This window comes from Arvicanthis niloticus, chromosome 5, assembly GCF_011762505.2.
Source record: "Arvicanthis niloticus isolate mArvNil1 chromosome 5, mArvNil1.pat.X, whole genome shotgun sequence".
Classification (NCBI taxonomy): Eukaryota; Metazoa; Chordata; class Mammalia; order Rodentia; family Muridae; genus Arvicanthis; species Arvicanthis niloticus.
In genome coordinates this window covers 43,752,981-43,779,014 of record NC_047662.1, presented here as the reverse complement: position 1 = coordinate 43,779,014, position 26,034 = coordinate 43,752,981, and the positions used below count along the sequence as shown (strand labels likewise).

Genomic DNA, 26,034 nt, shown 5'->3' with positions numbered 1-26,034 from the left:
GTTGCCCCTGGTAACAGCTTCAGCTGCTACTTCCAAAACAGCTAGGATTTTTAAAGGGACAGGCTATTTTCAGGCTGGCACTGTACTGCAGAAGGAACAGCATCCAGGAGCTTCTTCGGGATGCTGAAAACCCAGTGTCACTCTGAGGCCTCCACTCCATGGCCGCTAACCCCATCGGTAAATCAGAGGCCCACCCTCAGCCTGAAACCGGCTCACAAGTATGATTTGCTTAAGTCAACATTTGAGATTCGTCACATGTGTCATATTCAGATAGCTTCATTTTTGAAAATCAGTTTAGTCTTCAAATTTGGAGGTTAGGGAGAGAGAAGAGTCTAGGAGCTGCTCCTGCAAATCAGGGATAGCACCACCAGGTGGTACTATTGCTTCCATCGTGGTTTGGGGAAATAATTTCAACCTCTTTGGACCCGAATGCCAATGAAAGGAATGTCTACAAAGCAAGACGAGCCCTGCCCAAAGGCAGTGAATCAGGCAGGTGTAGTAGCACACACCTGTAAGGCACATGGGATTACACATCTGAAGCTACACTGGGCTACACAAGTCCAGGGCTAGGCTACATACTGTCTCAAAGCAAAACAAAACAAGACAACACATCCAACACTGGGGTCCTGAGGACGTAAGAAGGCTCCTCTTGTAGCCCTAGAGAAGGGGGAATGGGGAGAGATGGGGTATCTTCAGGCTCTAGGCCCTGAAGCCCTATGGCTCTTTGGGGCATTGAAACAGATTACACTAGAGGAAGCACCCCCAGGCCAGCCCATACCAGGAGAGATGAAATGAGTGTTTGCCCGAGGAGGAACCCGCCCACACAGGCCCCAGAGACATGTAGCACCAAACCTCCTTTGCAGTTAAGGGTGCAGCCCCTAAGTATTCACCCAGTTGGACCACTCAGGTGTGTGAGCCACCAGCCCCTGGTCTACTCATTCCAAGTCAGAATCCATCCCATGAGCTCTTGTGTTGTCCCCCTCTCTTGTCATGGGGTCATGGAAGGAAGTGTGGGACTTCCTTCCTCCAGGTGGGAGGTTGGCTACCCAGCTGTAACCCTGCTATGGCTCCCCACTGTCTCACAGATGGGCTCCAAATTCTAAGCCTGGTGTTTTGGGTCTTCCTGATATTCCCTGCCGATTCTCCAACTCCCTGGGCTAGGGGTTCCAGCCCTGGTCACATGTGGACGCCACACACCACTCCCCTACATCTCTGAACTTCTGCCCACAATGACCAGTCCTCCTGGAATAGTTTTTCTCACTAAATCCTTCTGGGAGGTTCCCTTGAGGACCTTGTTCTGGTGTCTCTTCTCCAAAAAGGCTTGGAGAAACTTCTGGGTTAGAGAGGACATCTCTTACAGTCCCCTATGGCTCCCGCATCCCTTCTGTTCTGTGTGTTTACACCTGGCTTTCCTGCCAGGACAAAGCCCTTCAAGATGAGACCATCTTCCCTCTCCTGTCTTTACTGCCCAGCCTTGGACCATGCAAAAGATCAAAAAGATCAAAGGGGACACAAGCTAAGAAACACAGCAGACCTCTCTAGGGTTCAGGCTTCCTCATCTTATCCCATAAGTTATCATGCTACTCTGGAACTCAGATGCATGATGTCTCCTTCACACACACACACACACACACACACACACACACACACACTTTGACCCAGGGTTCTGTTCACTGGCTCTGGCTCCCTCTACCTCACTCACACAATGTTCTTTACTGTCCAGGTTACTCATTCCCACACATCCCATGTATCTGCTCAAGCCAGCCTTCTTTCCACCAGATACCCTGGTCCCTGTCCTATCCTCTGAAGTGTCACAACCCTCTCAAGGTTGAAAATTTGTCCTCTAGCCAGGCAGTAATGCCACATACCTTTAATCCCAGCATTTGGGAGGTAGAGGAAGGAGGATCTCTGAGTTCAAGGCCAACATGGTCTACAGAGAGAATTCCAGGACAGCCAGAGCTACATAGAGAAACCTTATCAAAAAAAAAAAAAAAAAAAAAAAAAAAAAAAAAAAAAAGCCAGAAAGAAAGAAACCCCAGCTGGGAGTAAAGTGAGATCATCCTATCATCCTACATAAATGGTCTGCATCACTCTCAGGGCCTTGATCAAACTCTGCTCTTCCTCCAGGGTTTGACAGTCTAGCATGGTGACTGGAGCATGGACTATGGAGCTAAATAAACATCAGCTCTGCCATCTCCATCTGTGCTATCCTGGGCAAGCCATGTCACCTCTCTGTACCTCACTGTATGCACCTGTAAAGTGGGGCTAACACCTGGGTCCTGGGTTTGCTGTGAAATCCAGGCAATTGCATGCGAACCCTGACCCACACACCAGGCCTATCCATACCCAGGCCCGTCTCCCCAGCCAGCTTGTGAACCTGGTATTGTCAGGGTTCAGCTGTCATTTGAGGCATCCCTACAGCACCTCAGAGGCACTCAGAAACGCTGGCTGATTTGGATGTTGCTGGAGTCAGGGGATGCGGGAGTGAGCTCTTGAACTGGGAAGGCAGAAGAGGGGATGGGGAGATGAATGTGGAGGGAGGGTCAAGAGCCAGAGGCAGAGCTGCCGATATGCACTGGGGATTTTATTGGTTTTCATTAAAATTCCTTCCCCAGGCAGGAGGAGCGACTCCCTTAAATAGTAGCATAAATATTTTATCTGGTGCTCAAGTCTAAATGCACAGTGAAGCTGGCGAGAATAATAATGAGAAAACATTCAGGGAGGCGGGGGTGCGGGGCGCTGAGCTGAACAGACTCACTTAACATCCTCGGAAGGCTCTCTCAGGAACACTGAAGTGAGAGGGAGCCAGGGGAAGAAGGAGTAGCTGGAAGGAAGAAGATCCCAGCTGCTCAGAGCCCCGGGCTGGGGAAGCCAGGATGGTAGAGTTAGCTGCGGAAGAGAAAAGGTGTTGTTCTATACCTGCTCTGTAATGACCGCTTCACCCTGGGCTCATGTGGCTAGTCTCCAATGCCCTTTGATCAGAGAAGTAAAGCAGTTTGCCTAAGACTGCCCAGCAAGGTACTGTCATCAGAGCTGTTGAAGGTCAAAGGCCTCCCCACTGTACCTGTTGACTCTTCAAGTTCAAGCTCACAAGCATGGGGACTTGTAAACAACCACCTGGGCATCTCAGTAACCACCATACAGCATCTCCATTCTTTGCTTCCTAGATCCCAGTAGAGGAGAAAAGGAGCTGGTACTTCACCATGGCAACGCTCTTCATCAGGTCAGGCCTGGAGATGGGTTGGGGTTGGTGGAAGGGGTGTGGCCTGGAAGCCAGGCAGAAGATGGAGTAGCGATGGGCAGGCCTTCCCATGGCAAGGAGCCTGTGGGCACCATGGCAATATTCTGGGGGATGGCTGGGAGGGGCATATGGGGGTCACAACCCTTTCCTACCCATAGGCTGGATGGCATCTTTCTGGAAATGGGCAGTGAGGAGCAGAAGAGGCTGCCAACCTTCAACCGTACTCTGGCCTTGCTGGGGGAAGTCCTCAAGTCTTCAGACTCCCGACACCAAGGTGGGAACCCCAGGCAGGGTTGAAGAGTAGCCTCTGTCCTGCTGTCCTGCACCTAGCAATAGTTCTGTCTGCCTCTAGCCCTGTCTCTCATTTTGCCTCACCCTGGATCATCTCACAATCGTATTGTTTACCTAAGGAAGCCCAGGCTCCTTGCCCCAATAAATAAAGCAGCTGTAGGTATAGCAGTCCCAGATGTGACACCAGACTCTGGTTCCAGCGCTGAGCAGCATGTGAAGCAGCGTATAGAAGGCTCGGTTGCTAGTGGTAAAACAACTCACCAACATGGAGACAGGCAAAGAAAGAACAGATTGAAATACACTTCAAGGAAGTGGCAGGGAAGCTTCCAGAGAGATAGCCACTGAGGGAGAGTTTCTTTTATAGCAGTGGAGGGGTGTGTACTTGGCCTGTTTCATGAGCCATTTGTGTGGGTATCCTGTGTGGGTGGAGCAGCTGCACCTCCTGTCCTCTGGTTTAGTAGTAACCTTTACAGTAGGTTTGTCTCAAGAGTGGCCATTGATGTGTGGAGCCCTGGGAACTTTGGGCATTAGCCATCATGGGTCACTTGAAGCCAGGCTGCAAAGATTATGGCTAGACTGTAAAGGGATTTTGCTATTATTTGGGGCCTTTTGCCTGTATAGGCAGGAAGGCCCAGGGTGCTAAGCTAGCCTATGCTGAATGGTCAGACTGCCACAAAACAAGACAAAACCCCACTAAGCAGGCAATGACATGGACCCATATCTTGGATTGTATAGGATCCCTACCACCTTCTACCTCATCTGTGGTTACGGAAGAAGGCTATGATGGAGACAGATGTGTCATTTGTTCTAAAGCCAAAAAGCAATCACAGGAACACAGACACACTACAGACACACACACACACACACATACAGACACACACACACATACAGACACACACACACACATATACACACACATACAAACACAACACACACACACAAACACAGATACACACAGAGTCACAGACAATACACACACACAGACACATACACACAGACACACACACAGACACATACATACAGACACACACAAACACAGAGACACAGACAACACACACAGACACACACACAGACACATACATACAGACACAAGCACAGACACACACAGACACATACAGACACAGATACACAGACACACACACAGACACAGATACACAGACACACACACAGATACACACACAGACACACACACAAAACACAGACATACATACACAAACAGACATACACAGACAGACATACACACACAGTCATACACACACACACACGCAGACATATACACACAAACACATACACAAACACACACATTGACACACACATACACCGGAGGCCAGGAGAGCTATAACCCGGAAATGACATCTATGTGACATGCTGGGACACAGAGTGTGCACTAGAACGAGTCATGCCACACCCTCGGTGTGATACTCTATATCCTCCCTCCACCTTTTTTCTCCTCTGTCCCTGGCTCATGCTATTGTCCCTTTATCTTCATGGGGGCTAATACCTACAGAGGAGAAGCTGGCCCCCATATGTTGGGGGCTCTCCCTGCCCCAGCTGCTCCCTAGAAACCCTCTCTTGCCCTCACCCAGCTCTGGCCTGGTGCTATGTTGGCATGCTGCTGGAGAGGAAAGACACCTTTTCTACCACCCCCATGGGTGTCCACGAATGTGGGTACTCAGGCACCGAGCCCCTGGACTGCTTTGGCAAGGTATGTATGTGGCCTGGGTACACCTACTTGGCAAACTGTGTCTCCCACATCTCTCCCAAAGCCCTCTGCTTCTCTGAGCCAACCCTACTGTGTGACTTCCCCAGGAAAGACTCTACTCCATCTCTCCATCTCTTCCCACCCAGAGCAAAAGTGTTTCCCCATGCCTGCTCTGTTCTGCCCAAGACCAATACCCTCTCCACCTAAACTGGCCCACACCCATCCCTCCAGCCTTGAAACGGGCCCCGGAATAGTTCCTCTGGGGGCCTGTATCCACACCTTTCCCTCGGTGTTTCCTCTCATCCCCAGCAGCTCAGTAGAGATACTAAGTCTCCTGAGGCTCTGCTCTCAGGCCATGCAACCCTGAGACAAGTCACTTAGAACAGGTAACAATCAATACCAACATTGCCAGGGAGAGCTTGGTTCAGCTAGAAATCCCATATGAGGAGAGAGAAAGGCTGGCCCTGATCCTACCCCTTATCAGCCCCATGACAACAGAGGAAAGGCTTGAGAATGTGCCAGTGGGCTTGACTCCAAAGGACTGTGGGCTGATAGCCTTGCCTGAAAGTGTGAGATCCTCTGTGGTTGCTGGATGACTGAGCCAGGTGACGCTGGCCATGGGCAGTTGAGAACTGTGGCTGTGGTGGCACAGCTTCGTGCCTTATTCCTCCCTCCCTCCCTCCCTCCTTCCCTCCCTTCCTCCCTCCCTCCCTCCCTCCCTCACTTCTTAGGCCATTGAAATCGCCAAGAACCAACCCCTCATCCTGAATCGCCTGGCCAAAATCTTCCACTTCCTGGGAAAGCAGGATATGGCCGTAGGAACCTGCAACATGGCCCTCGCTGTGCTTACAGACCCACAGCTCAACTGGCAGGCATACTGCACCAGGGCCAAGGTGAGTCAGCCTGCAGTCCTACCTCATCTTGCCACCAGGAATAAGAAGCCAAAGATCCTGGTGCCAGTGCCCTAGAATCTTCATGGTGGAGGGTTTAGGAGCCATTTAGGTACCTGACAGTGCTCTGAGCTAAGTTTGGTGCTGAGTGTAAAGGTGGAAGCCAGCACATCTGAAGAGTTCACTCGTGACTGGCTGATTGCTGTTGCTAGGTCCATTTTAGCAGCTTCACTCTCTTGAGAGAATGAATGGGCTGCACCATGTCCCCAGTTCTGCCAGTCACACCCTGAGGTGAGAGCTGCCTCCCTTGGGTCTTCTACTGGACCCAGTTCCGCCTCTGGCTCCTGCACAGAACCCAGCTGCTGGAGGCCACATCTGCAGCTCTGAAATCATTTTTCTCCAAGCCAATAAGGACCCCTCATCAGACTTTCACCTGACCCGGTAGCCAGTGTGCTGCTGGTCTTGTCTTCATGGCTGTGGGGAAAAAAAAAAACCAGAAAACTTCTTCCCTGTAGTTGATAAAGTTGTTACTGATAATGGATAAAGGAGGCTCACTGTAAAGCCAGAAGGTAGCACTACAGAAACCTTTCATGCTGTGCTTGGGTTTAAGCCTCCTAAGAATCCCCTGGGAGGTAAGACATATGCCAGTCTGTGAATGGGGCATGGCCCAGGGAGGCAGCCAGCTTCCTTGAGATCCTGCATTTACTTTGTGAGAATGATAGCCGTGTCTCCTCCCTTTGCTCCCCGTGCTTCCCGAGGTCACACTTGCTACTCAGACCAGAGCAAGAAGAAATACAACAGAAGAGATGGACAGGTCAAGGTGGACACTTCAGCCCATTGTGTGGCCCAGGAGCCCAGATCTGTCCAGGATAGCTCTGCCCAACACTCTCGCATTCTCCCAGCTCACTGGCCGGGGTCTCTGCCTAGAGTGCCCTCCTCATTGATATCCAGTTGGCTTTCTCTCCCTTCCTGCGGGCCTGACACAACCTCAGCTTCCTTCTAGCAAGCTCTTACTGAAACTGTCGAAGTGCTTGACAGGATTTTCTGTTCCCTCCTGTTTTGTGTTTCCTTCTTGACACATAACACACTGTTCCCTATTTATTGTGTTTATTGTTCTGCCTACTAACAACAAGCCCAGGAGCAGAAGCTTTGTCCTTCTGTTCTCAGTGTCTCCTCAGCGCCCGGCACATAGTAGGCTTTGTGAATTGCTAAGTTTTCATCTTAGAAAATGGCCTTTAGATGATATGAAACTTCCTCCAGCTGATTATGGGGGGCACTGAATGAATGGATGAATAATGAATGAATGAATGAATGAATGAATGAATGAATGAGTGAATATTCTTCATTCATCAAACTCCTCACTATATAAGCAGAGAGACAGGTCCAGAATGGGGAGTGGTTACCCTAGCTCACACAGAACTAAGACTCCTGGGTCCCAGCCTGGGGTGGCAGGCTTTCTGCAGCCACACAGGATGTCCCTGGTTGCTGCTGAGATGCAACCTGGCTCTTTCATTGGATTAAAAAAAAATGCAGATGTCTTGCATGGAGTGCTTCCTCTAAGTTAGCCCTCTGCTGCAGGTCCGAATCAGAGCCTATGTCCATGACCTGGAACGTGCCAAGGTGGGCCTCGGAGGTATGCCTGACAGGAACCACCTGGCCTGTGCCAAAGCTGACCTTGAGGAAGTGGTCAAGGTGTGCCCAGGCCTCAGGACCTACCTAGATATCAGTCAGGTAAGAAAGACAAGGGCTGCCTGGGCGCTGAGGACAGAATGGATGGAGTTAATGGCGTCCACCCTGTCCCCACTCCTCCAGTGCCCTGTAGAATGGATGTAATAATGTGTGTGTGTTCAGAAGCCTCCTTCCCCAACCCTCTCTACCCCTCTTAGCAGTCAGTCCACGATGTGTTCAGGGAAGGGCTATCAAAGGGGACCACATCTAATTGTACGTGGAAGGGCTTGTTCAAGGTGGTAAGGTTAGGTGTGGAGGGACTGGGATTAGAACCCTGGTACAGCCACTCATTTTCAGGCCCCTCCCTCTGCCCTCAGGTTTACTACTACATGGGCGTGGATGCCATGCGGGAGCTGCTGGCAGTTGATGAGGCTGCGCTCAACCAGGCTCTGGTCTTCCTGGCAAAGGCTGGTGAGTTAGAGCTAGGCGACACGCTACCAGAGCTACAACTGCTGCGCGGCAAATGCCTACGTGTCCAGGGTGAGGATGCTAACGCTGCGGCCTGCTTCAAGCGCGCAGTGGAGCTGGACGATGAGGGATCCAACCATACAGAGGGCTTCGGCTGCCTGCTTGAGGCACTGCTGGCCCAGTGGAGCCAGGCGCAGCTGACCGACAGCGAGGTGGGGTACGAGGTAGACATCTGGCTGCGCCATGCGCAGAGCAAATATCCTGCAGCACGCCTGCGCCAGGAGCTGCAGCGTGTGTGGCGTGGCCACACGGAAGAGGTCCTGGGCCTGGCCCGGGCCTTAGTAGCCCAGGGACGGCCAGCACTAGTGCGGCTGCTCTTTGAGACCATGGAACACGAGGGTGAGGACGTTGGAGGGCCATGCAAAAGTCGGGCATCCTCCTGAGTCAGGTACTGATACCCTGTGGAGGTACCATCCCGAAGAGGCCCCATCCTAAAGAGATCCAACCCGGATGACTGGATCTAGTCGCAGCACCCAAAACAAGCCAGCAGGCAGGGTGAGCAGGGACAGAATGTTTTCTGCACTGGGGCTATAGTTTAATAGAAGACTTTCATAGCAAGCATGAGGCCCTGAGTTCATTTCCCACCGCGGGGTTGGGGATGGGGAAATCAAAGCAGAACCCCCCACGCCAGAAATTGTGAGTGGGTATTTTGAAACTTCTTATTGCCGGGCAGTGGTGGCACATGCCTTTAATCCCAGCACTTGGGAGGCAGAGGCAGGCAGATTTCTGAGGTCAGCCTGATCTACAGAGTGAGTTTCAGGACAGCCAGGACTACACAGAGAAACCCTGTCTCATAAAACAAAACAAGAACAAACAAACAAAAGAAACTTTTTTATCAATTTGAAATACCCATAGGGCAGAAAGTGAGTACTTGCAGGAAATTCTGCGCAAAGGAGTCTGGGAGCAGGCACGAGAGGCCCCTGGAAAACTGCCGCTTGAGGGAACGAGTTTTACAAACACGCAGAGAAAATAGGATGGCTCAAGTCTCCTGACAGAAAAGTTAGCTATCTCAGAAGTAACTTTCTAACCCCAATGCCTGAGTAACTACCACTGGATTCCCAAGGGCCACACTGAAAGTTTAGCTAAGTGGATTTCAAGTCCTGCAACCAGAAAAGCCCGGCTAAAACAGGCCAAGATGGCACCATGCCTGGGTGCAGGCAGGGTCCTGACTTAAACCCAGGTGGTCAGAGCCAGTTCCTGCCTCTCCATCAGCTTCCAGCAGCCCCTGCTTTAGTCAGCCTTCTTGGAAGGCTTCCCAAAGTTCTTGAAACAAAACTCATCAGAAGCACCTTTACTTGGTCTCTTTGTTCTTGGGGACTTACAGATGCACCCTTTGGAGCCTCCACCTGCCCCTGTCTTAAACCTTATAGGAACAAGAGGGAATCCAGGACTCTTACACACTTACAGTCACCATTGCAAATGTAGAAATTTGCCTCCCAATCCCCCCAAAGCCTCTATATCAATGGTTTTCAACCTTCCTACTGCTGTGACCCTTTAATACAGTTCCTCATGTTGTGGTGACCCCCCAACCATAAAACTGTTTCATTGCCACTTCATAACTGTGATTTTGCTGCTGTTATGAGTCGTAATGTAAATATCTGATATGCAGGCTATCTGATATGTGATCCCTGTGGGGGTCAAGTTGAGAACCACTTCTTTAAATCATGGAATGGCTGGGACCACACAAAAGCTGATTTAGCCCAAAATTGTCAGACTCCAGGAACGCCGGTCGCACAGAGTCGGGATACTACTTTCCATGTCATGCTTCCTGATGGCTCACATTTTGGATGGTGACACTCTCTGCTTCACTCTTCTCCTCATTGCTGCAGAAGCCAGCACGCATCTCATCAACAGACAGCACGAATGGCCAGAGCCTCTTCTTTTCCACTGGCCCACCCCTCCCTTCTCTGACTACAGGCTCCCCTAGAATGGGAGGCCCTGTCCCTCTGCTTCACTATGTAGATAAATGGGATTTGACAGGACCTGGAAATCGGTGACATTTGTTTTCTGCCTTTCCTGCCCTCCTTGCCACCTGCTCCTGTCATGTTTAGGTTTTCTGTTTGTTTTATTGTTTTATGAAACCTCATTGTCTTAGTGTTTTATTGCTGTGAACAGACACCATGACCGAGGCAACTCTTATAAGGATGACATTAATTGGGGCTGGCCTATAGGTTCAGAGGTTCAGTCCATTATCATCAAGGTGGGCGTATGATAGCATCCAGGCAGGTATGGGGCTGGAGGAGCTTGGAGTTCTACCTCTTGTTCCCAAGGCAGCTAAGAGAAGACTGCCTCCCATGTGCTTAGGAGGGTCTCATTGCCCACAGTGACACTGTTCCTCCAACAAAGCCACGGCCACTCCAAGGCCACACCTCCTAATGGTGCTACTCCCTGGGCCAAGCATATTCAAACCACCATACTCACTGTGTCACAGCTTTTTCAAGGACTTTTCTGGCAACCTCATCCACACATTATGTAAGTGGTCAGCAGATGCCCAATCTAATTTCCCTCTGGGTTCTCTGCACATTAACCCAGTGTCAATGAAGTAGAGGAGCTATTTCCTGGGCTGCCCATCATGTGCTATGCATAGATCAGGTGGCATTACGTCCTCACTTCATGGATGACACAGACATGAACAAGGCCCCAGATGGACGAAGAGTCAGGACTGAGCCAGACCAGCCCCATTCCCAGCCTTAGACTTACAGATATGTCATCTTTGGTTAGAGTTAGGCTTCTCTGGTGTGCTTTGAGCCTGTCTACACCATCTTTGCTCCCAAACAGTCTAACCACTTACCTTTCCACCTCTTGTTTCATCTCTGGCTTCCCCAGTCATTTCTATCCCAAATGCTCAGCTCAGAGGCACCCCCACCCCAGGAAGTTCTTTGTCTTCTTCCATCTCTCACGAGCCCCATCTTTTTCAACATGGAGAGTTGATTGAAACTATGCCATATGCAAGATAGTCATGGATGTTGTGGCCAGGATTATGGTCCAGGGACCCTTGAGATCTAAAGTTCAGCCAGAACCATGGCCTTTGTACCTCCTGCCCAAGGTCATGCTAACTCCCCAATTTCATGAGGAGAAAACTGAGGCCCAAAGACTTGTCCAAGGTCAAGCTCAAAACTGCTTCCCTATTCATGGTCCTTTCAGGGATGTTGCCTTGTCAGGTTTACTCCTGTCAAAGCCAGAAGAACCCCCTGTTCTTCTATCTCTTCTCTCATCAAATACTTAGCAAGCACAAACCAAACACCAGACAAATTGCCAAACTCTAGAACAATTTTGGGACCTGAACCAACCCTGTCTTTGCCTTGTCTTCAGAGAGATAGACATCTAGACCAGATACAGCAATTAGGAAAAGACCACCTTTAGGATTTAAGATCTACAAAGCTACTGGATACCTCAGGAAGTTATTGAAAGACACCACAAGCTATCCTCAGCTAGCCTGAGTGGCCCCTCCGCAGTACAGTAAAGAATATTCTGTCCCAGGACCTGGCTTTTGGCTGCTGCTCTTCAACAAGCCCTGCAGAATCCTCTGCCCACTGAGTAGCTGGGAGGACAACTGTCATGCAGATGAAACCACAAGGACCTACAGGCCTTTCACTGTCTGCCCTCTCCTGGGTCTTACAACCACTAAGCATCTGGGAACATCTGTTTAAGAGGCATGCAGGAACAACATTAAAAGTTATAAAATGGGCAGGATTCTGTTTCAAAGATCTAAGAGTTGCAAAGAACCTTAGTTCTCATCCACACTAGCCTCCTATCTAAAGCAAGACTCTCAAGCAGTGAGTATTCTTCGAAGGGGTATCTATAAAGAGTTGTAAAGCAGATAGGCAGATCACTACATCACAGAAGAATTAATTGATAGACAGGTATAGTGGCTCATACTTAGGCTGGAGCAGGGCTGCTTGAGATCAGGACCAGCCTGGGCTACATAGTAAGCTCCAGGTCTACAGAGTGATAGCCTGTCTGGAAAACTGAACAAATGAAGAAACAAATTTTAAGAAAAGGAAAAAATAAAGCAAGAAATCCGCATGAGGGACTGGAGAGGTGGCTCAGAGGTTAAGAACACTGACTGCTCTTCCAGAGGTCCTGAGTTCAATTCCGAGCAACCACATGGTGGGTCACAAGGGATCTGAGGCCCTCTTCTGGTGTGTGTCTGAAGAGAGCCACAGTGTAGTCACATACATAAAATAAATTTTAAAAAAAGAAAAAGAAATTCACATGAAAAAACTCAGTTCATTTTTCAACACGTATGTTCTTTCATTTAGTTGAGCTGTCTCCCCCAATTTGAGTTCCTTTTCTGGGGTCACAGGAGCGTAATAAGGCAAGCAGCCTTGAGCAGACATTCCTCTGCAGATCTTCTCCTCCTATTATGGCGTCTGCCTCAGTGCTGTGGCACAGCATTGCCAGCCAGATTGCTCTCTGACCTGATTTCCATCCTCCTGCCCTAGCCCGGATGCTCACAGTGAAGGTGTGGAGCAGTTTCTCTCTATCCCTAATCAGCCCCCAAGGGAGCACCCTGCATAGATGGCGGTGGCTGGATGCCAAATAAACTGAAACATCTCCTTCTCAGCTGGTAACTTTGTTTCCTTGTTTAGAGAAGGGGAGGATAATGACATTTAGCACTTGACAGCTCACCAGTAAACTGAGCAGAGGGAAACAGATCCCCAGAACTGTGGACCGACAAGCTTCCAGCAAGAGCCACCCCCCCCCCCACTACCCCCAGTTCTTGGGACCAAAGTCACTGGCAGGCTTGCTGATGAGAACAGAAACAGTTACCTCTTTCAGCTGTTGCCACACCCAGCTGCTCACATCAGCTTTCACATCTGTTCTGAATCTACTCTCGACCCCTGACAGCTACCCCCACTCCCACCCCCAGCTATCACCTCTCTGCCTCTACTCTCAGTCCCTCCCAGGTCTGCCTGGAATGCAAGCATTTGTTAGGTGGAGAGTCATGGAGGAGGTGTAGGCTGTTTGAAGAGGCTGCTTGCCACATTCCTTGCAGAAAGCCTGGTAGTTTTGGGAACATTCACGGTCTGCACTCTGTGTAGCCTACTCTGTGTAGGCTCATTTCATTTTAGCACTGGGTCCCCAGTCTGTGGTACTATTTTGAAGGACATTTTAGGTGAGACATGGGACCTGGATGGTGGAAGTAGGTCATGAGAGGTGAATCCATGAGTTATACCGGGTTCCCACTTGGCCTGTGCTCTCTGCTGCCTATCTGCCAAGGAAAGCCCGAGCCGAGTGGCATTGCATGCTCGCACAGACTGAGCTACTCAGCTCTGCCTTCATCTACCCAGAAGGACCAAACTAATAAGTGGTATGGGTTGGGTGATAGAAGGAGACATTTGCAGGGCACCTAGGGGATAGATACTTGAGCTGGCTTGCAGGACATACTAACATCTTGTTTAAACTGTGTCTGTCAGGCATTTGGTCACAGTGGTGAAAAAAAAAATAGCGAATACACTTTCCCAGAATCAAATTCCACTACTTTGACATTGGACTTCCCAGCCCCTGGAATGTAAGGCACACATACATCTCTGCTTTTTAGAAATTGGCCAGTCTCTGGGGGTACAGAAATGACTCCGCAGTTAAGACTGATTGATCTAACCAGACTGAGTCTGGTTCCTGGCACCCACCTAGGGTGGCTCAGAATAACTGTAACTCCAGCTCCAAATGATCTGATGTTCTCCTCTAGCCTCCGTGGAGACTCATACATGCATGCCCTAAATACACACGTGTATACACACATGTAAAGAATTAATCCCAGAGAAATGGCTTAGCAGTTAAAGCTCACACTGCTCTTGCAGAGGGCCTGAGTTTCGTTCCCAGTGCCCACCCACACTGGGCAACTCTGAACTGCCTGTAACAGCTCCATGGGGAATCTGATGCCTCTGCCTCTGCCTCTGCCTCTGCCTCTGCACTCACTGTCACATAATGACACACAGACACATGCACACAATCAAAAATAAACCTCAAAAAACATAAATCTTTAAAAGTACAATTAGAAATTACCTAGTCTCAAGTATTTTGTGATATTAACACATAGGGACTTTGACAGCCAGAGAGTCCCAGTATTTGGTCAAACACTATTCTGGATGTTTCTGTGAGACTATTTTTAGAGAATAGTATTTATACCTGTTGACTCTGAGTAAAGTGGATGGCCTTCCACTTTACTCAGAGTAGCCTTGTTCAGTTGAAGTAGAACAAAGACTGACTTCCTTTCAGCAAGGCCTTTGGATCAACTGCGACACCAGCCAGTCTTGCTGGCCCAGTCCGCAGGTTTTGAGCATACAGGCTTCTATAATCATCTGAGACAACCACATTCATCATGTGCGTGTGCGCATACACACACACACACACACACACACACACACACACACACACAGATACTTGCATGCACACATACACTTGTATGCGCACACACACAGCCTATAATTTCTGTTTCTCTGGGGAACCCTCCTGCAGATGCCCCTGCAAATCCTCTCTTCTCAGAAGGACCCCACCATCTCAATCCTCACACAGACCTTTCTTAGCATCTCACTCTCTATCATAACCTAGCTTGTTAAATTTCCCAAGTGCCAAGCAGGAAGGAAGGGGTATTGGAGTATTTATTGAATACCAGCTGTGTGTGAGGCACTGTAGCACTTGCCTCTTGTCCATTCACTCCTTTATTTACTGTTTAATTCATTCAGAAAAGTTTTATCAAGCATTTATAGTGTGCCAGACAATAATCTAGTCCAGGGGATGGGTAAGCTATGGCCTACAGGATGAATTTGGCTTGCCAGCAGTTTTTTTTAAAAAAAATAAAGTTTTATTGAAACACAGCCATGCTTATTTGTTTACATTCTCCCATGGCTCCTTTTCTTAGATAGTGATCTAACTGAATCGTTATGAAAAAGGCCATCTGGCCTGAAGAGCCTGAAGTAGTTAGTGTACTGTTTAGCTACTGAAGGAGAACATTTGGTGCCTCCTGGGATAAGCATTACTGTAGCTCATGTTCTATGGCAAGGAAGGTAGAGAAAGGATGGGGAAAAAATGAACCACCAAATTGCAAAGGCCTCTACTATGTTAAATGGTGACAAGTCCTAGAGAGAAAATGAAGAGGAAGGGTAAGGCATTTGGTGGATGCTGTGGGTGGGTGTGGACTGCGGCAAGGAAGAGGATGCCCTGGCTGACAAAGGGACCATTAGGCAAAGGCCTGAGGAAGTGGAGGAGTGAATCCTGTGTGTGGAGAGTGGAGCTGTCAGCTAGGAAAACAGCAGCTGCAGAGCCATACTGGATTATTAGCTATAAGTAAGATTCCGTTAAACACTGGGTACTGGTGCTGTCCAACCACTCTCCACACAAAATCACACCTAATCACTTACAAGTCATTACCTAATTACACAGAGGATCATTCAAAAGAATGACCTGAATGTATTTCTGCCACTACCCACACAGTGCTTTCAGTTTAAAGTTTTGTCTGATGTTTGAATGTCATGTCCGAGGACATTACAGGGTACTGTGCCTTCCTCTTTGAAAGGCAATCAATCTCCTGGGAAGCCCTAGGCTCCTGTGGCTAGGAAGTCTATCATGAACTTCATCTTGCAAGTTCCACCCATATTTAGAGTCCCTCTTGGTTCGAGGCCATGGGCTCTGGATGCAGGGATGTCTCTTGTGTCAAAGAAGCTTGCCATTCGAGGGGTAGACAAGCTGTCCCTTCCTCTGCTGGTTGATATGTTAAGCCACAAACCAAGCTATCCTGTGGCCCTTTGCAGCACTGAGGATGCAGAAAAGAGCAACACCAGAGCCACCCTCAAGAGGATCCAAGTGTGTCCAGGGAAAGCCATGGAGGTGTGGAGGCTCCTGGGTGTGGGACCAGGCAAGCTGCTCATTTCTTTCAGTTTTTTTTTTTTTTCTTTTTGATCACTAGGGAAAAAAACCAACCAAACAACAAAAAAAAAAAGTGAACTTTTCTAACTTGTGGGGCTAAACTAGCAATGTGTGCTATAAATCAAGGCATCCAGTAAGTTACTGTTGATTGATTGAAATGTCTCCCAGGAAGCTTGCTGGCATGACAGATCAGACACTGGGTCTCTGACTGTGGCTATCTGGCCAGGTCCCCATCCTGGGCTGCAGAAGCTCATGCATGCTCACAGATCACTGTAGGATCCTGGCTGCCTCCCAAGGGGTTCATGAGCTTTGATTAGTTACTGTTGGTAGGTGCCGTGAAGGTTCGGGATGGTAGAAACACTGCAGGTCATTAGGCCTCTCCAGACCCCTGGCCTCTTCTGCCTGGGAACTGCTAATTGAGAAGTAATTAATACCTTAGGGTACAAAGAACACTACCCGGATTTTCCAGATTGGAGGGGTTGTAGCCATGTGTATGGGCAGAGGGAGAATAAAAGGCTCCTGTGGATACATGGAGCCCAAGAAATTCTGAACGTGATTTCTCTCCCAGTAGGAAGAATATTGCCCCAGTAAAACCTGTGGGACCCCAGTCCTCGAGGGAAGTCCCTCACATAGAGCTGGGCTGCAGAGACCCAGAGTGTCTCTTAGAGACCAAAGGACTCAGGACCTACTCAGCTCATCCTGGCCATTCCAAGCAGGCTGACAGGCATTACTGTCATGTGCTCTCTCTCGTGTGTAAGCCTTGTCTTCCTCCACTCAAGGCTGTGATAATCCTGTCACCCTATTACCCTCCCTCTCCAGGTTGCCTAGTGTCTTTCTTGTAGGCCAGCTGCTCTAACTCAGAATGGGCTTAGGATTGTCCTAGGGAGACTTTGAGGAACCGATGCCTGGGCTGACCCCACTTCAGCAACCCTGCTTGCCTCAGGAATGATGTACATGACATTGACAGCATTGCCTGGCCTGGGTGTCAAGCACTGTCCCAGTGGAGCCTGCATGCCTGGAAGGATTGAAGATACATATATTTTTTAAATTTTTTTTAAAAATTAAATTAAATTTACTTATTTACATCTCAGTTACTGACCCCTTCCCAATCACCCCTCCCACAGCTCTTCCCCCTGCCCCTTCTCTTCTCCTTTGAGTATGTGGGCTCTCCCTGGGTATTCCCCCAACCCTGGCACTTCAAGTTTCTGTGAGGCTAGGTGCCTTCTCTCCCATTGAAGTCAGACAAGGCAGCCCAGCTAGAAGAACATATCCCACAGACAACAGCTTCTGGGATAGCCCCAGCACGTTCCAGTTGTTCCAGACCCGCATGAAGACCAAGCTGCACATCTGCTTCATATGTGCGGGGAGGCCTAGGGCCAGCCCATGTATGTTCTTTGGTTGGTGGTTCAGACTCCGAGAGCTCCAAGGGTCCAGGTTAGTTGACTCTGTTGTTCTTCCTGTGGAGTTCCTATCCCCTTCAGGGCCTGCAATCCTCCCACCTATTCTTCCATAAGTCTCCAAGCTCCACTCACTGTTTTGACCGTGGGTGTCTGCATCTGTATGAGACAGCTGCTGGGTAGAGCCTCTCAGAGGACAACTTTCTCCTGTCTGCAAGCGTAACAGAGTATCATTAATAGTATCAGGGATTGGTGCTTGCCCATGGGACGGGTCTCAAGCTGGGCTGGTTATTGGTTGGCCATTCCCTCAATCTCTGTTCCTTCCCCCATGCTTGCTTTTCTTGTAGACAGGATACATTTTTAGTTGAAATTTTTCTGAGTAGGTTGGTGTCTCTATCGCTCCACTGGGGTTCCTGCCTGGTTATAGGAGGTGGCCACTTCAGGTTCCAGATCCCCAATGCTGTGAGTCACAGCTAAGGTCACCACCATTGATTCTTGGATGCCTCCCTTATCTCATGTCTCTGCCTCATCCTGGAGATGCCCCACCACCCTATCCGTTACAGATTTCCATTCATTTTCACGGCCATTTGGCATCTCTCCTGTCCTTCCCCACAACTGATCCTGAATCCCCTGTTCCCCTCCCCATTCCCCCTCCCTCCCTCCACCTGCCTCTTATGACTATTTTATTTCCCCTTCTAAGTGAGATTCAAGCATCCTCACTTGTGCCTTCCTTCTTGTTTAGCTTCTTTGGATCTGTAGAGTGTAACATGGTACCTGTATTTTATGGCTAATATTCACTTATAAGTGAGTACATACCATGCATGTCTTCTTGGGCCTTTTTGGGTCTGAGTGTCAAGCACTGTCTCAGTGGAGCCTGCATGCCTGGAAGGAATGAAAATATTCCTAAAGAGGTACTTGTGTCCCTCTCTTTGGCTGTGGAAATAGTGCACCCCAAGAAATTAGAATTCCCCCAGGAATCTCACATTAAGGGAAAAGAAAAGACTAACATCCGAGCCGCCCAGAAGGTGATCTGTCTCCTGGAAGCCGACTGCAATTTGTCGGACCACCTTTCAGGTCAGGCCAGAATGGAGACATCGATGGCTTTGATGCAGTCTAGAGGTCTTGAATTGATACAGTCTAGAGGTCCTGATTGGGTTTCTTTTCTCTGCCATGTAAAGAATTAAAAGGCAGGAAAAATCTGAAGTGCCACAAGTGGCATCTGAGAAACCTCAAGGACCTCAGATAGAATCAGCAGTTGGAGAACATCGTTGACTGCTGAGGCAACAGATATGTGCAGCAGACACACAGAGAAAAAGACACTCTGTAAAGCAGAAGGGAGACTCAGGAAGCCAAAAAGCCAGACTCTTCTCTAGGGTTAGGCTTTTAAAGAGTTTTCCTCCCCCAGCTTAGGGTTGGTCAGTTTGAAGAAAGCAAGGATGGTTGACAGTCCAGAAGTGTTTTGTGACATGCCCTGAGCAGGTCTGGAACTTGTTGAGCCAATTTACCACCATGTAGTCTGCTGGTGGGAGACAAAAGCCTACAAGGCCTTCATTCGTTTTAAGCTACCAGGCTTTGGCTTCAAGCCAAGAGGGTGAGGATGAGTGAAGCTAGCCATCTGGGAATTTCACTTTGACATGGCCCCTCTCCCTATCTGTCTGCCTCCCAGGGACTCTAGCTCCTAGTCCCAGCTTGTTGAGGACAGGTGGCCAGATCTGGCTTATTGGGGTCTGGGGAACCGATGTTCTGACCCTTTATAATTCTGGTAACATCAGGAGTTGTGAGAAATAAAGATGCAGCCCCATCACCTGCCTGTCACCCTTGTTTTACCTCATCAGACTCTGCTCCAGGCCTCTGAGTGTCCTGGTTCCTCTGCCTGGCCAACCCCTTCTTCTCTATTGGTAAAGACAATTTCCTAAGTAAAGCTCCCCCTTTCCTGGATTCCTACAGGGCTTTGTTGAGCCCCAGTGTTGCTGCTGATCATGAAACTCCTGGGGAGCTGAGAGCTGTTTGTGTCACTATCAGAGTCATCTGGCCTTGCCATCGGTGCAGTGCCCTTGAGGCAATATGTAAAGTGTAGTAGTTGTTGAATAGTCTCAACTGGAATCCAGCTCCTGCTCAGGGCCCTCTATACTCTGTTTCAAGCCTGCAACATTCTCCCCCAGATAGCTTCAAGGTCCAGCCTCCCCCTCCTTCAGGTCTTTGCTAAAACGCCACCTTCTTGGTGGCTTTCCATGGGCACCCTATGAACCACCCAGTTCCCCACACCGTTTTTGTTGTTGCTGTTTTTCTCTTTATTTCTTTATCTTTTTATAAACACATCACCTGCTGCCTGCTTATTTATTTATTTATTTATTTAATCAACTTGACACAGCTAGAGTCATCTGGGAAGAGGAACCTCAATTGGGAAAATGCCCCCATGAGGCTCCACTGCAGGCCAGTCTGTGGGGCAGCTTCTTGATTAATGATTGACATGGGAGGATCCAGTGCATTGTGGGTGGTGTCACCGCTGCACCTGTGTTCTGGGGTTGTACAAGAAGGCAGGCCGAGCAAGTCACAAGGAACAAGCCAGTAAGTAGTATTCCTCCATGGTGTTTGCTTATCCTGTCTCCAGATTCCTTTCTCGAGTTCCTGCCTTAATTTCTCACCTCCCATCCTCAACCCCAATGATGGACTGTAACCCATAAGCTAAAACAAACTCTTTCCTCTTCAAGTTGCTTTTGGTGGAGATCGTTATCATAGCTTCTGAAAGCAGACTAAGACACATGCTCTGCTAAAGTTTCACTGTATTGGCTTACAGGTAGTCCCTTCTCAAATGAATGCTGGGAGTTGTTTTACTCATTCTCTTCCCACAGCTGCAACTATAGCTTGTACAATGTAATTATTCAGAAAATATTTTGTGAGGGCTGGGGAAACAGCTCATCAGGTAAAGTGGTCATGAAAACATGAAAAGGGGGTTCAGAGCCTCAATATATAAGGTGGACATAAATCAAAGACACCTCTATCAGCCTTGTGCCTCCACACACTAGTTTACACATGTATATGTGTACCTACACACGTACAAACAAGCAAATGCTCACACCACATAACACACTTAAGTAAAACATGTTTATCTTGTGAATGGAGAAAAGACTCAGTTTCATTTATGTGTGTACGTGTGGGAGTTGGGGTGGATATCCTCAGTGGTCAGAAGGTTTTGAATTCCTCTGGAGCTGGAGTTACAGTGATTGTGAGCTGTCTGAAGTGGTGCTGAGAACTGAACACTGGTTCTCTGAAGCAGAGCAGTGTTTCTTAACCAGCACAGTAACGGATGTTTCCATTCGCATCTTCAAGACTCAGGGAGACTCTCCTTTGAAAAGCCACATCCCTGCGCTTCAGCTTCTGAGCTCCTCTCTCTTAAGCCTGGTGCTTAAGCCTATATTAAAATGTCTTTTTTAAACCCCATCTCTGCTTCATAAATTTTTTTAAAAGACTTCCTTGGCTATTGTAATATAGGTGAGTTTATGCAATTGTTTTACAATCCTAAACTCATTTAAATTGTAGCTTGTTTAATCGTAGGGTACATTTGAAACATAGTGTGTTGTCAATGAACCAATTCGCCTCTAAGAATAAGACAGGGCCTAGCAGTGGGCTTTAAAAACAGACTCAAATCCTTAAAAGTAGGATTTGATCATAGAGTTGAACCTTTCTAATTCCTAGAGGGCACTTCCGGCATCTTGGCGGGAGAGCAAGGCTCTTTGACTTTCCGGAAAACCTCTCACGCCTCTCTCCAGAAGATGGATCCAGAGCATCCCGCCCCCTCCCGTGAGTGCGGCTTTCCGATTGGTGAGGAACACAGGGGGCGAGGTTCCGGCCAAGTTGGCGCAGGCGCACTGGTTTCGCGTGACCGAAGAGCGCCCGGCGCAGGTAGAGTGCTGCTGGTGAGCGTGGGTGGCCGATGGCCATGAAGGGTGGCAAGGGAGAGCCTAGCGAATCTAGGCAGTTTCTGGGCACGCGCATCCACGATCTGGTGTCTGCTCTCTCGTGTGCATCCTGTCAGTCACAACCACGGGCTATTGGATAGTCGTGTGCTCGGTTCACCTTTCCCCATCTCCACCCCCGCAGTGTTTGAGGGCAACACTTCCGCCCTAGTCATCCCTGCGTGGCCCTTAAGAGTCACAGAGTACCTAGAAGGGCCCATTCTGGAACGGTCTCGGGGATGACCTGGTGGCTCAGCCGCCTTAAGGTTTTAAAGAGGAATGAAGTGACCGCAGTACGTTCACCCATCGTAAAGGCCGAGACAGAGGGGTTTGAAGCTTCGTTGTTTTATGCTGCGCGGAGGTTGGTGGTATTTAGAGGCAAATTCCCGCATTCCAGAATGGCCCTGCGCCTTTTGCTGTCGCCTTACACAAATTGACTTACTCATCTCAGAGCCTATGAATTGGGCATCATGATAGTCAAACCTTTATGGCACCGGGCATTGTAAGCGCTTTTCTGACAGGATTGTGTGTTGTCACTGTGTATCTGGAACGGGGAGAAGGCAGGGGAAAGGGGAAGGCATCTCACGGGTCGGATCTGCGGTACACCCCCAAGGCAGTAGGAAACTCACTGCTGCTGTCTGTGTTTTGAAACGTTGAAAGTGAAAGGAATGCAAGGAGACCAGAGCTGTTTTTACAGGCCGAGTCAAAGTTGATGGTCGCTCGAGCTGAGGTGCATGTTGGTCAGGCCGAGCAGGATAGGCAGGGCCAGAGGACCAAAGAATTGAGACAGTACTGTGGGGACAGTACTGTGGGGCAGAGTAGATGAAGGCAGGTTTCTGGTTTGACCAGAGGGTGCTCGCAGGGTAATACTCAGGTCTGCAGGGCACCATTGTCTGAAGAGATTCTGGCTCAGCAAGTTTCAAATAGCTATGTACTATGTTCTCCAAAGACGGGGGGGGGGGGGGGGGGGTGTAGATATGTAGGTTCAACAAATATTTTGGACAGTGAAGATGCAGACAGATCAGGGATGAGTGGTGAGAAGGGCAGTTAAAACAATACTCCTTTTTTGTTTGAGGCAGATGTTCATTTCCTCCGATGTCCTGGAACTCTGATGTGCAAATCTAGCTGGCCTTGAATTTGTGCTGATCGTCCTACCTCTGGCTCCTAAGTGCTGGGATTACCAGACGTGCCACAGTGTCTAGAAATATTGACTGAGACAAGGACTTGCAAAAAACTGTCCTCAGCTGTTGCCTGTGAGATCACAATTGATTTGATTCAGGGTGTCTCCTCAGTGTCCTAAAATAGTAACAATATCAAACATCCACCAGGCACATAGTGTATGCCACAAATTGTTGTAAACTTTTAAAAAATTCTCACAGTAAATGTATAGGTGGTTATATCATTTCACGATGCAACTTTAGCACATGGGGTAGACACAGATGTGCCAGGCTGTTTAAGTGGCCAGTGGGAAGTTGATTTGGAATCCAGGCTGCCTTACCTAGAGCCAGTGCATGCACAACTGGATGCTATCTCCACAACAGGCTGTTATCATTTTCATAATCAGAAGAATATGAATTTCTGTTGTTGTTGCTATTGGTTTTCTGTGTTTGTTTGTTTGTTTGTTTGTTTGTTTAAAAGTCTCTCTACATAGCCCTTATTGTCCTGGAACTCACTATGTACCAGACTGGCCTCAAACTCAAAGAGATCTGCCTGTCTCTGCCCCCCAGGTGCTGGAGTGCTGGGATTAAAGGCATATGCCACTATGCCCGGATGAATTTCTTTAAGTGGTACTGTGATCTGCTAGGCTAATAGACATGGAAGGATCCACATCTTGGATCCCATGCTGAGAACCCAGTTAATTTCCTGGAGTCCATGCTGAGAACCCAGTTAACCATCATCCCCACATGACTCATTTTTCTCCAGGTACCAAGGTGTCATGGAAGGTCTGCTGACAAGATGCAGAACACTGTCTGTCTTGACTACCTGCAGCCTCCATCACTCCAGGTACACCATCCACAAGTGTTATCACCATTGTGCGCCAGGGAGAGGGCAGCGCTTGGTATTCTCCCGCATGTTCCAGCCTCAGAACCTTCGGGAAGACCAGGTGCTTTCTCTGGATGGCAAAGCTAGCAGCCTGACCTGTAAGAGTCAGAGGCTGATGCTGCAAGTGGGCCTGATCCTTCCAGCCGGCCCTGGCTGTTTCCACCTCATGCCCTATACAGTTCGTGCCATGGAGAAGCTTGTGCGGGTGATAGACCAGGAGATGCAGGCCATCGGTGGGCAGAAAATCAACATGCCCAGCCTCAGCCCAGCTGAGCTGTGGCGGGCCACCAGCCGCTGGGACTTGATGGGCAGGGAGCTGCTGAGACTGAGAGACAGGCATGGCAAAGAGTACTGCTTGGGACCAACTCATGAGGAAGCAGTTACAGCCCTGGTTGCCTCCCAGAAGAAATTGTCCTATAAGCAGCTTCCCTTACTGTTGTACCAGGTTACAAGGAAGTTTCGGGATGAGCCTAGGCCCCGTTTTGGTCTTCTCCGTGGCCGGGAGTTCTATATGAAGGACATGTACACCTTTGACTCCTCCTCTGAGGCTGCCCATGAGACCTATGGCCTGGTGTGTGATGCTTATTGTAGGTTGTTCAACAGGCTGGGGTTGCAATGGATGAAGGCCAGGGCAGATGTGGGCAGCATCGGGGGCACAATGTCCCATGAATTCCAGCTACCAGTGGATATTGGAGAGGACCAGCTTGTAGTCTGTCCCAGCTGCCACTTCTCAGCCAACACAGAGATACTAGACTTGTCACAAAAAATCTGCCCTGACTGCCAGGGTCCACTGACAGAAACCAAAGGCATTGAGGTGGGGCACACATTCTACCTTGGTACCAAGTACTCTTCCATTTTCAATGCCCATTTTACCAGTGCCCATGGGAAATCTTTGCTGGCTGAAATGGGGTGCTATGGCCTGGGAGTCACTCGGATCCTGGCTGCTGCCATTGAAGTTCTCTCCACAGAAGACTGCATCCGCTGGCCCAGCCTCCTGGCCCCTTACCAAGTCTGTGTCATCCCCCCTAAGAAGGGCAGCAAGGAGGCAGCAGCCACAGAGATTGTGGAACAGTTATATGATGACGTCACAGAGGCAGTGCCTCAGCTCCGAGGGGAGGTCCTGCTGGATGACAGGACCCACTTGACCATTGGAAACAGACTGAAAGATGCCAACAAGCTTGGCTACCCCTATGTGATCATTGCGGGCAAGAGGGCCCTGGAGGACCCTGCACACTTTGAGGTTTGGTCCCAGAACACTGGTGAGGTGGTCTTCCTCACCAAAGATGGAGTCATGGAACTACTGACTGGTGTGCATGTTGTCTGAGTGCCCAGCCACACCTGCACGCAGGCTTGGTGTCCACTGTAACACTGCAGTTCCCTCCATTTCTCTCCTGGGTGGTTTCTCCAGATACGGCTTCTCGTGGAAGGCAAAAGCATCCTAGGAAGAACTACTCCTTGCTTGTGATGGTTTGTAGTTAGTCATTGACTTGGTCCTCCCTGGGCTGGCTGTGCTGCCATGTGCCATTCATTTGACATGTAGACACTTCTGTTAGGAGGCTGAAAGGTGACTTTCCCTTGAGCTGAGTTTCTGGGTTAAAAGCTGGGCCCAATACTTCCCCAAACCCACCCTACATTCTGATCACACGCCTTACATTTCATTCAATCCAGAGAGCAGAGCTAGCGGCTCCACCCAGAAGCCCCAAGCTGCAGAGTCAGGAACCTGGCTGCTGCTAATTCACTGGTGACTTGGCATACGCCTGCTGGGGCCTAGGATTCCCATCTAGACACGGAGGTGGAGTTAGGACTGTAAGATCCTAGGGCTCTCACTGAGTGGCTCTACGAGACACATGGGTCTGGTTGCTCATGCCTCTAAGCTTCCCCAGAAGTTGTCATAACTGCAGATGGCCCAAAGCTGCCTCCAGATACTTGACCCTACTGGGTCACTTTGCATTGAGATCATGTTCTGTTGATTGAATAAAGTCAAGCCTTTGGGGTGAACTTTGTGTACGTGTGTGTGTGTGTGTGTGTGTGTGTGTGTGTGTGTGTGTGAATACCTGCTTCAGCAGTACACCCAGTAGACTGCTCTACCCCTCTGCCTCACTGGAGAGGGGCAGGGACTGGGAAATGCTTTAAACAGTTTCTTCCAGACTTCAGGAGCAGCAGCATGCTCCAGCCCCACAGTGACCTTGTTGTGGGTTCAGAATTGAATCTCCATCCCTACAACAGAAGCGGCTGGTTGAGAGCTGACTAAATTCTGCGGGGAAACTGGGAGTAGGGGCTGGACTCCACAGCAGTGCATCTCCATTCATTGCTCCGGCATCCAGATGAGAAAGATGGCGGGCTTTCCATCCTAGGCCTGTACTCTCCACATATGGAATAGTGGGTCTTTCCCACCTTGGTTAACACTCTGAACAGGCTCTCACAGACACATCCAAAGGTGAGCCTCATA

General features: G+C 49.2%; 2 protein-coding genes across 5 annotated transcripts in view; both read left to right on the top strand.

The window, feature by feature from the left end:
• Positions 1 to 25,583, top strand: part of Ttc22 (tetratricopeptide repeat domain 22) — a 36,362-nt gene extending 10,779 nt beyond the window's left edge. The window contains exons 2-9 of one of the 3 annotated variants that reach the window (XM_076934545.1): positions 3,168 to 3,223; positions 3,400 to 3,515; positions 5,119 to 5,237; positions 5,966 to 6,127; positions 7,703 to 7,855; positions 8,170 to 8,263; positions 21,283 to 21,489; positions 23,466 to 25,583. In XM_076934545.1, the coding sequence (XP_076790660.1) occupies positions 3,168 to 3,223; positions 3,400 to 3,515; positions 5,119 to 5,237; positions 5,966 to 6,127; positions 7,703 to 7,855; positions 8,170 to 8,263; positions 21,283 to 21,489; positions 23,466 to 23,494 (936 nt within the window). In that variant the 3' untranslated portion in view covers positions 23,495 to 25,583. Of the gene's footprint in view, positions 1 to 3,167; positions 3,224 to 3,399; positions 3,516 to 5,118; positions 5,238 to 5,965; positions 6,128 to 7,702; positions 7,856 to 8,169; positions 15,142 to 21,282; positions 21,490 to 23,465 lie in introns of those variants that run through there. The other 2 variants (XM_034501540.2, XM_034501539.2) reach the window with 2 other exon arrangements.
• Positions 21,513 to 25,583, top strand: Pars2 (prolyl-tRNA synthetase 2, mitochondrial). Of its 2 annotated transcripts, none has more exons than XM_034504099.2 (2): positions 21,513 to 21,903; positions 23,466 to 25,583. In XM_034504099.2, the coding sequence occupies exons 1-2, from the start codon at positions 21,782 to 21,784 to the stop codon at positions 24,907 to 24,909; spliced, it is 1,566 nt and encodes a 521-aa protein (XP_034359990.1). In that variant the 5' UTR covers positions 21,513 to 21,781; the 3' UTR covers positions 24,910 to 25,583. The 2 variants fall into 2 exon arrangements, with proteins under 2 accessions (XP_034359990.1, XP_076790661.1); XM_076934546.1 differs by lacking the exon at positions 21,513 to 21,903 and adding an exon at positions 21,913 to 22,044.
• Positions 25,584 to 26,034: the final 451 nt, after the last annotated feature.

Bases quoted from the DNA above. Each gene is read 5' to 3' on its own strand.
- Pars2 (XM_034504099.2), top strand. From the start codon at position 21,782: ATGACCTGGTGGCTCAGCCGCCTTAAGGTTTTAAAGAGGAATGAAGTG. The intron at 21,904-23,465 runs GTTGGTGGTATT...ATTTTTCTCCAG, and splicing joins TTGTTTTATGCTGCGCGGAG to GTACCAAGGTGTCATGGAAG.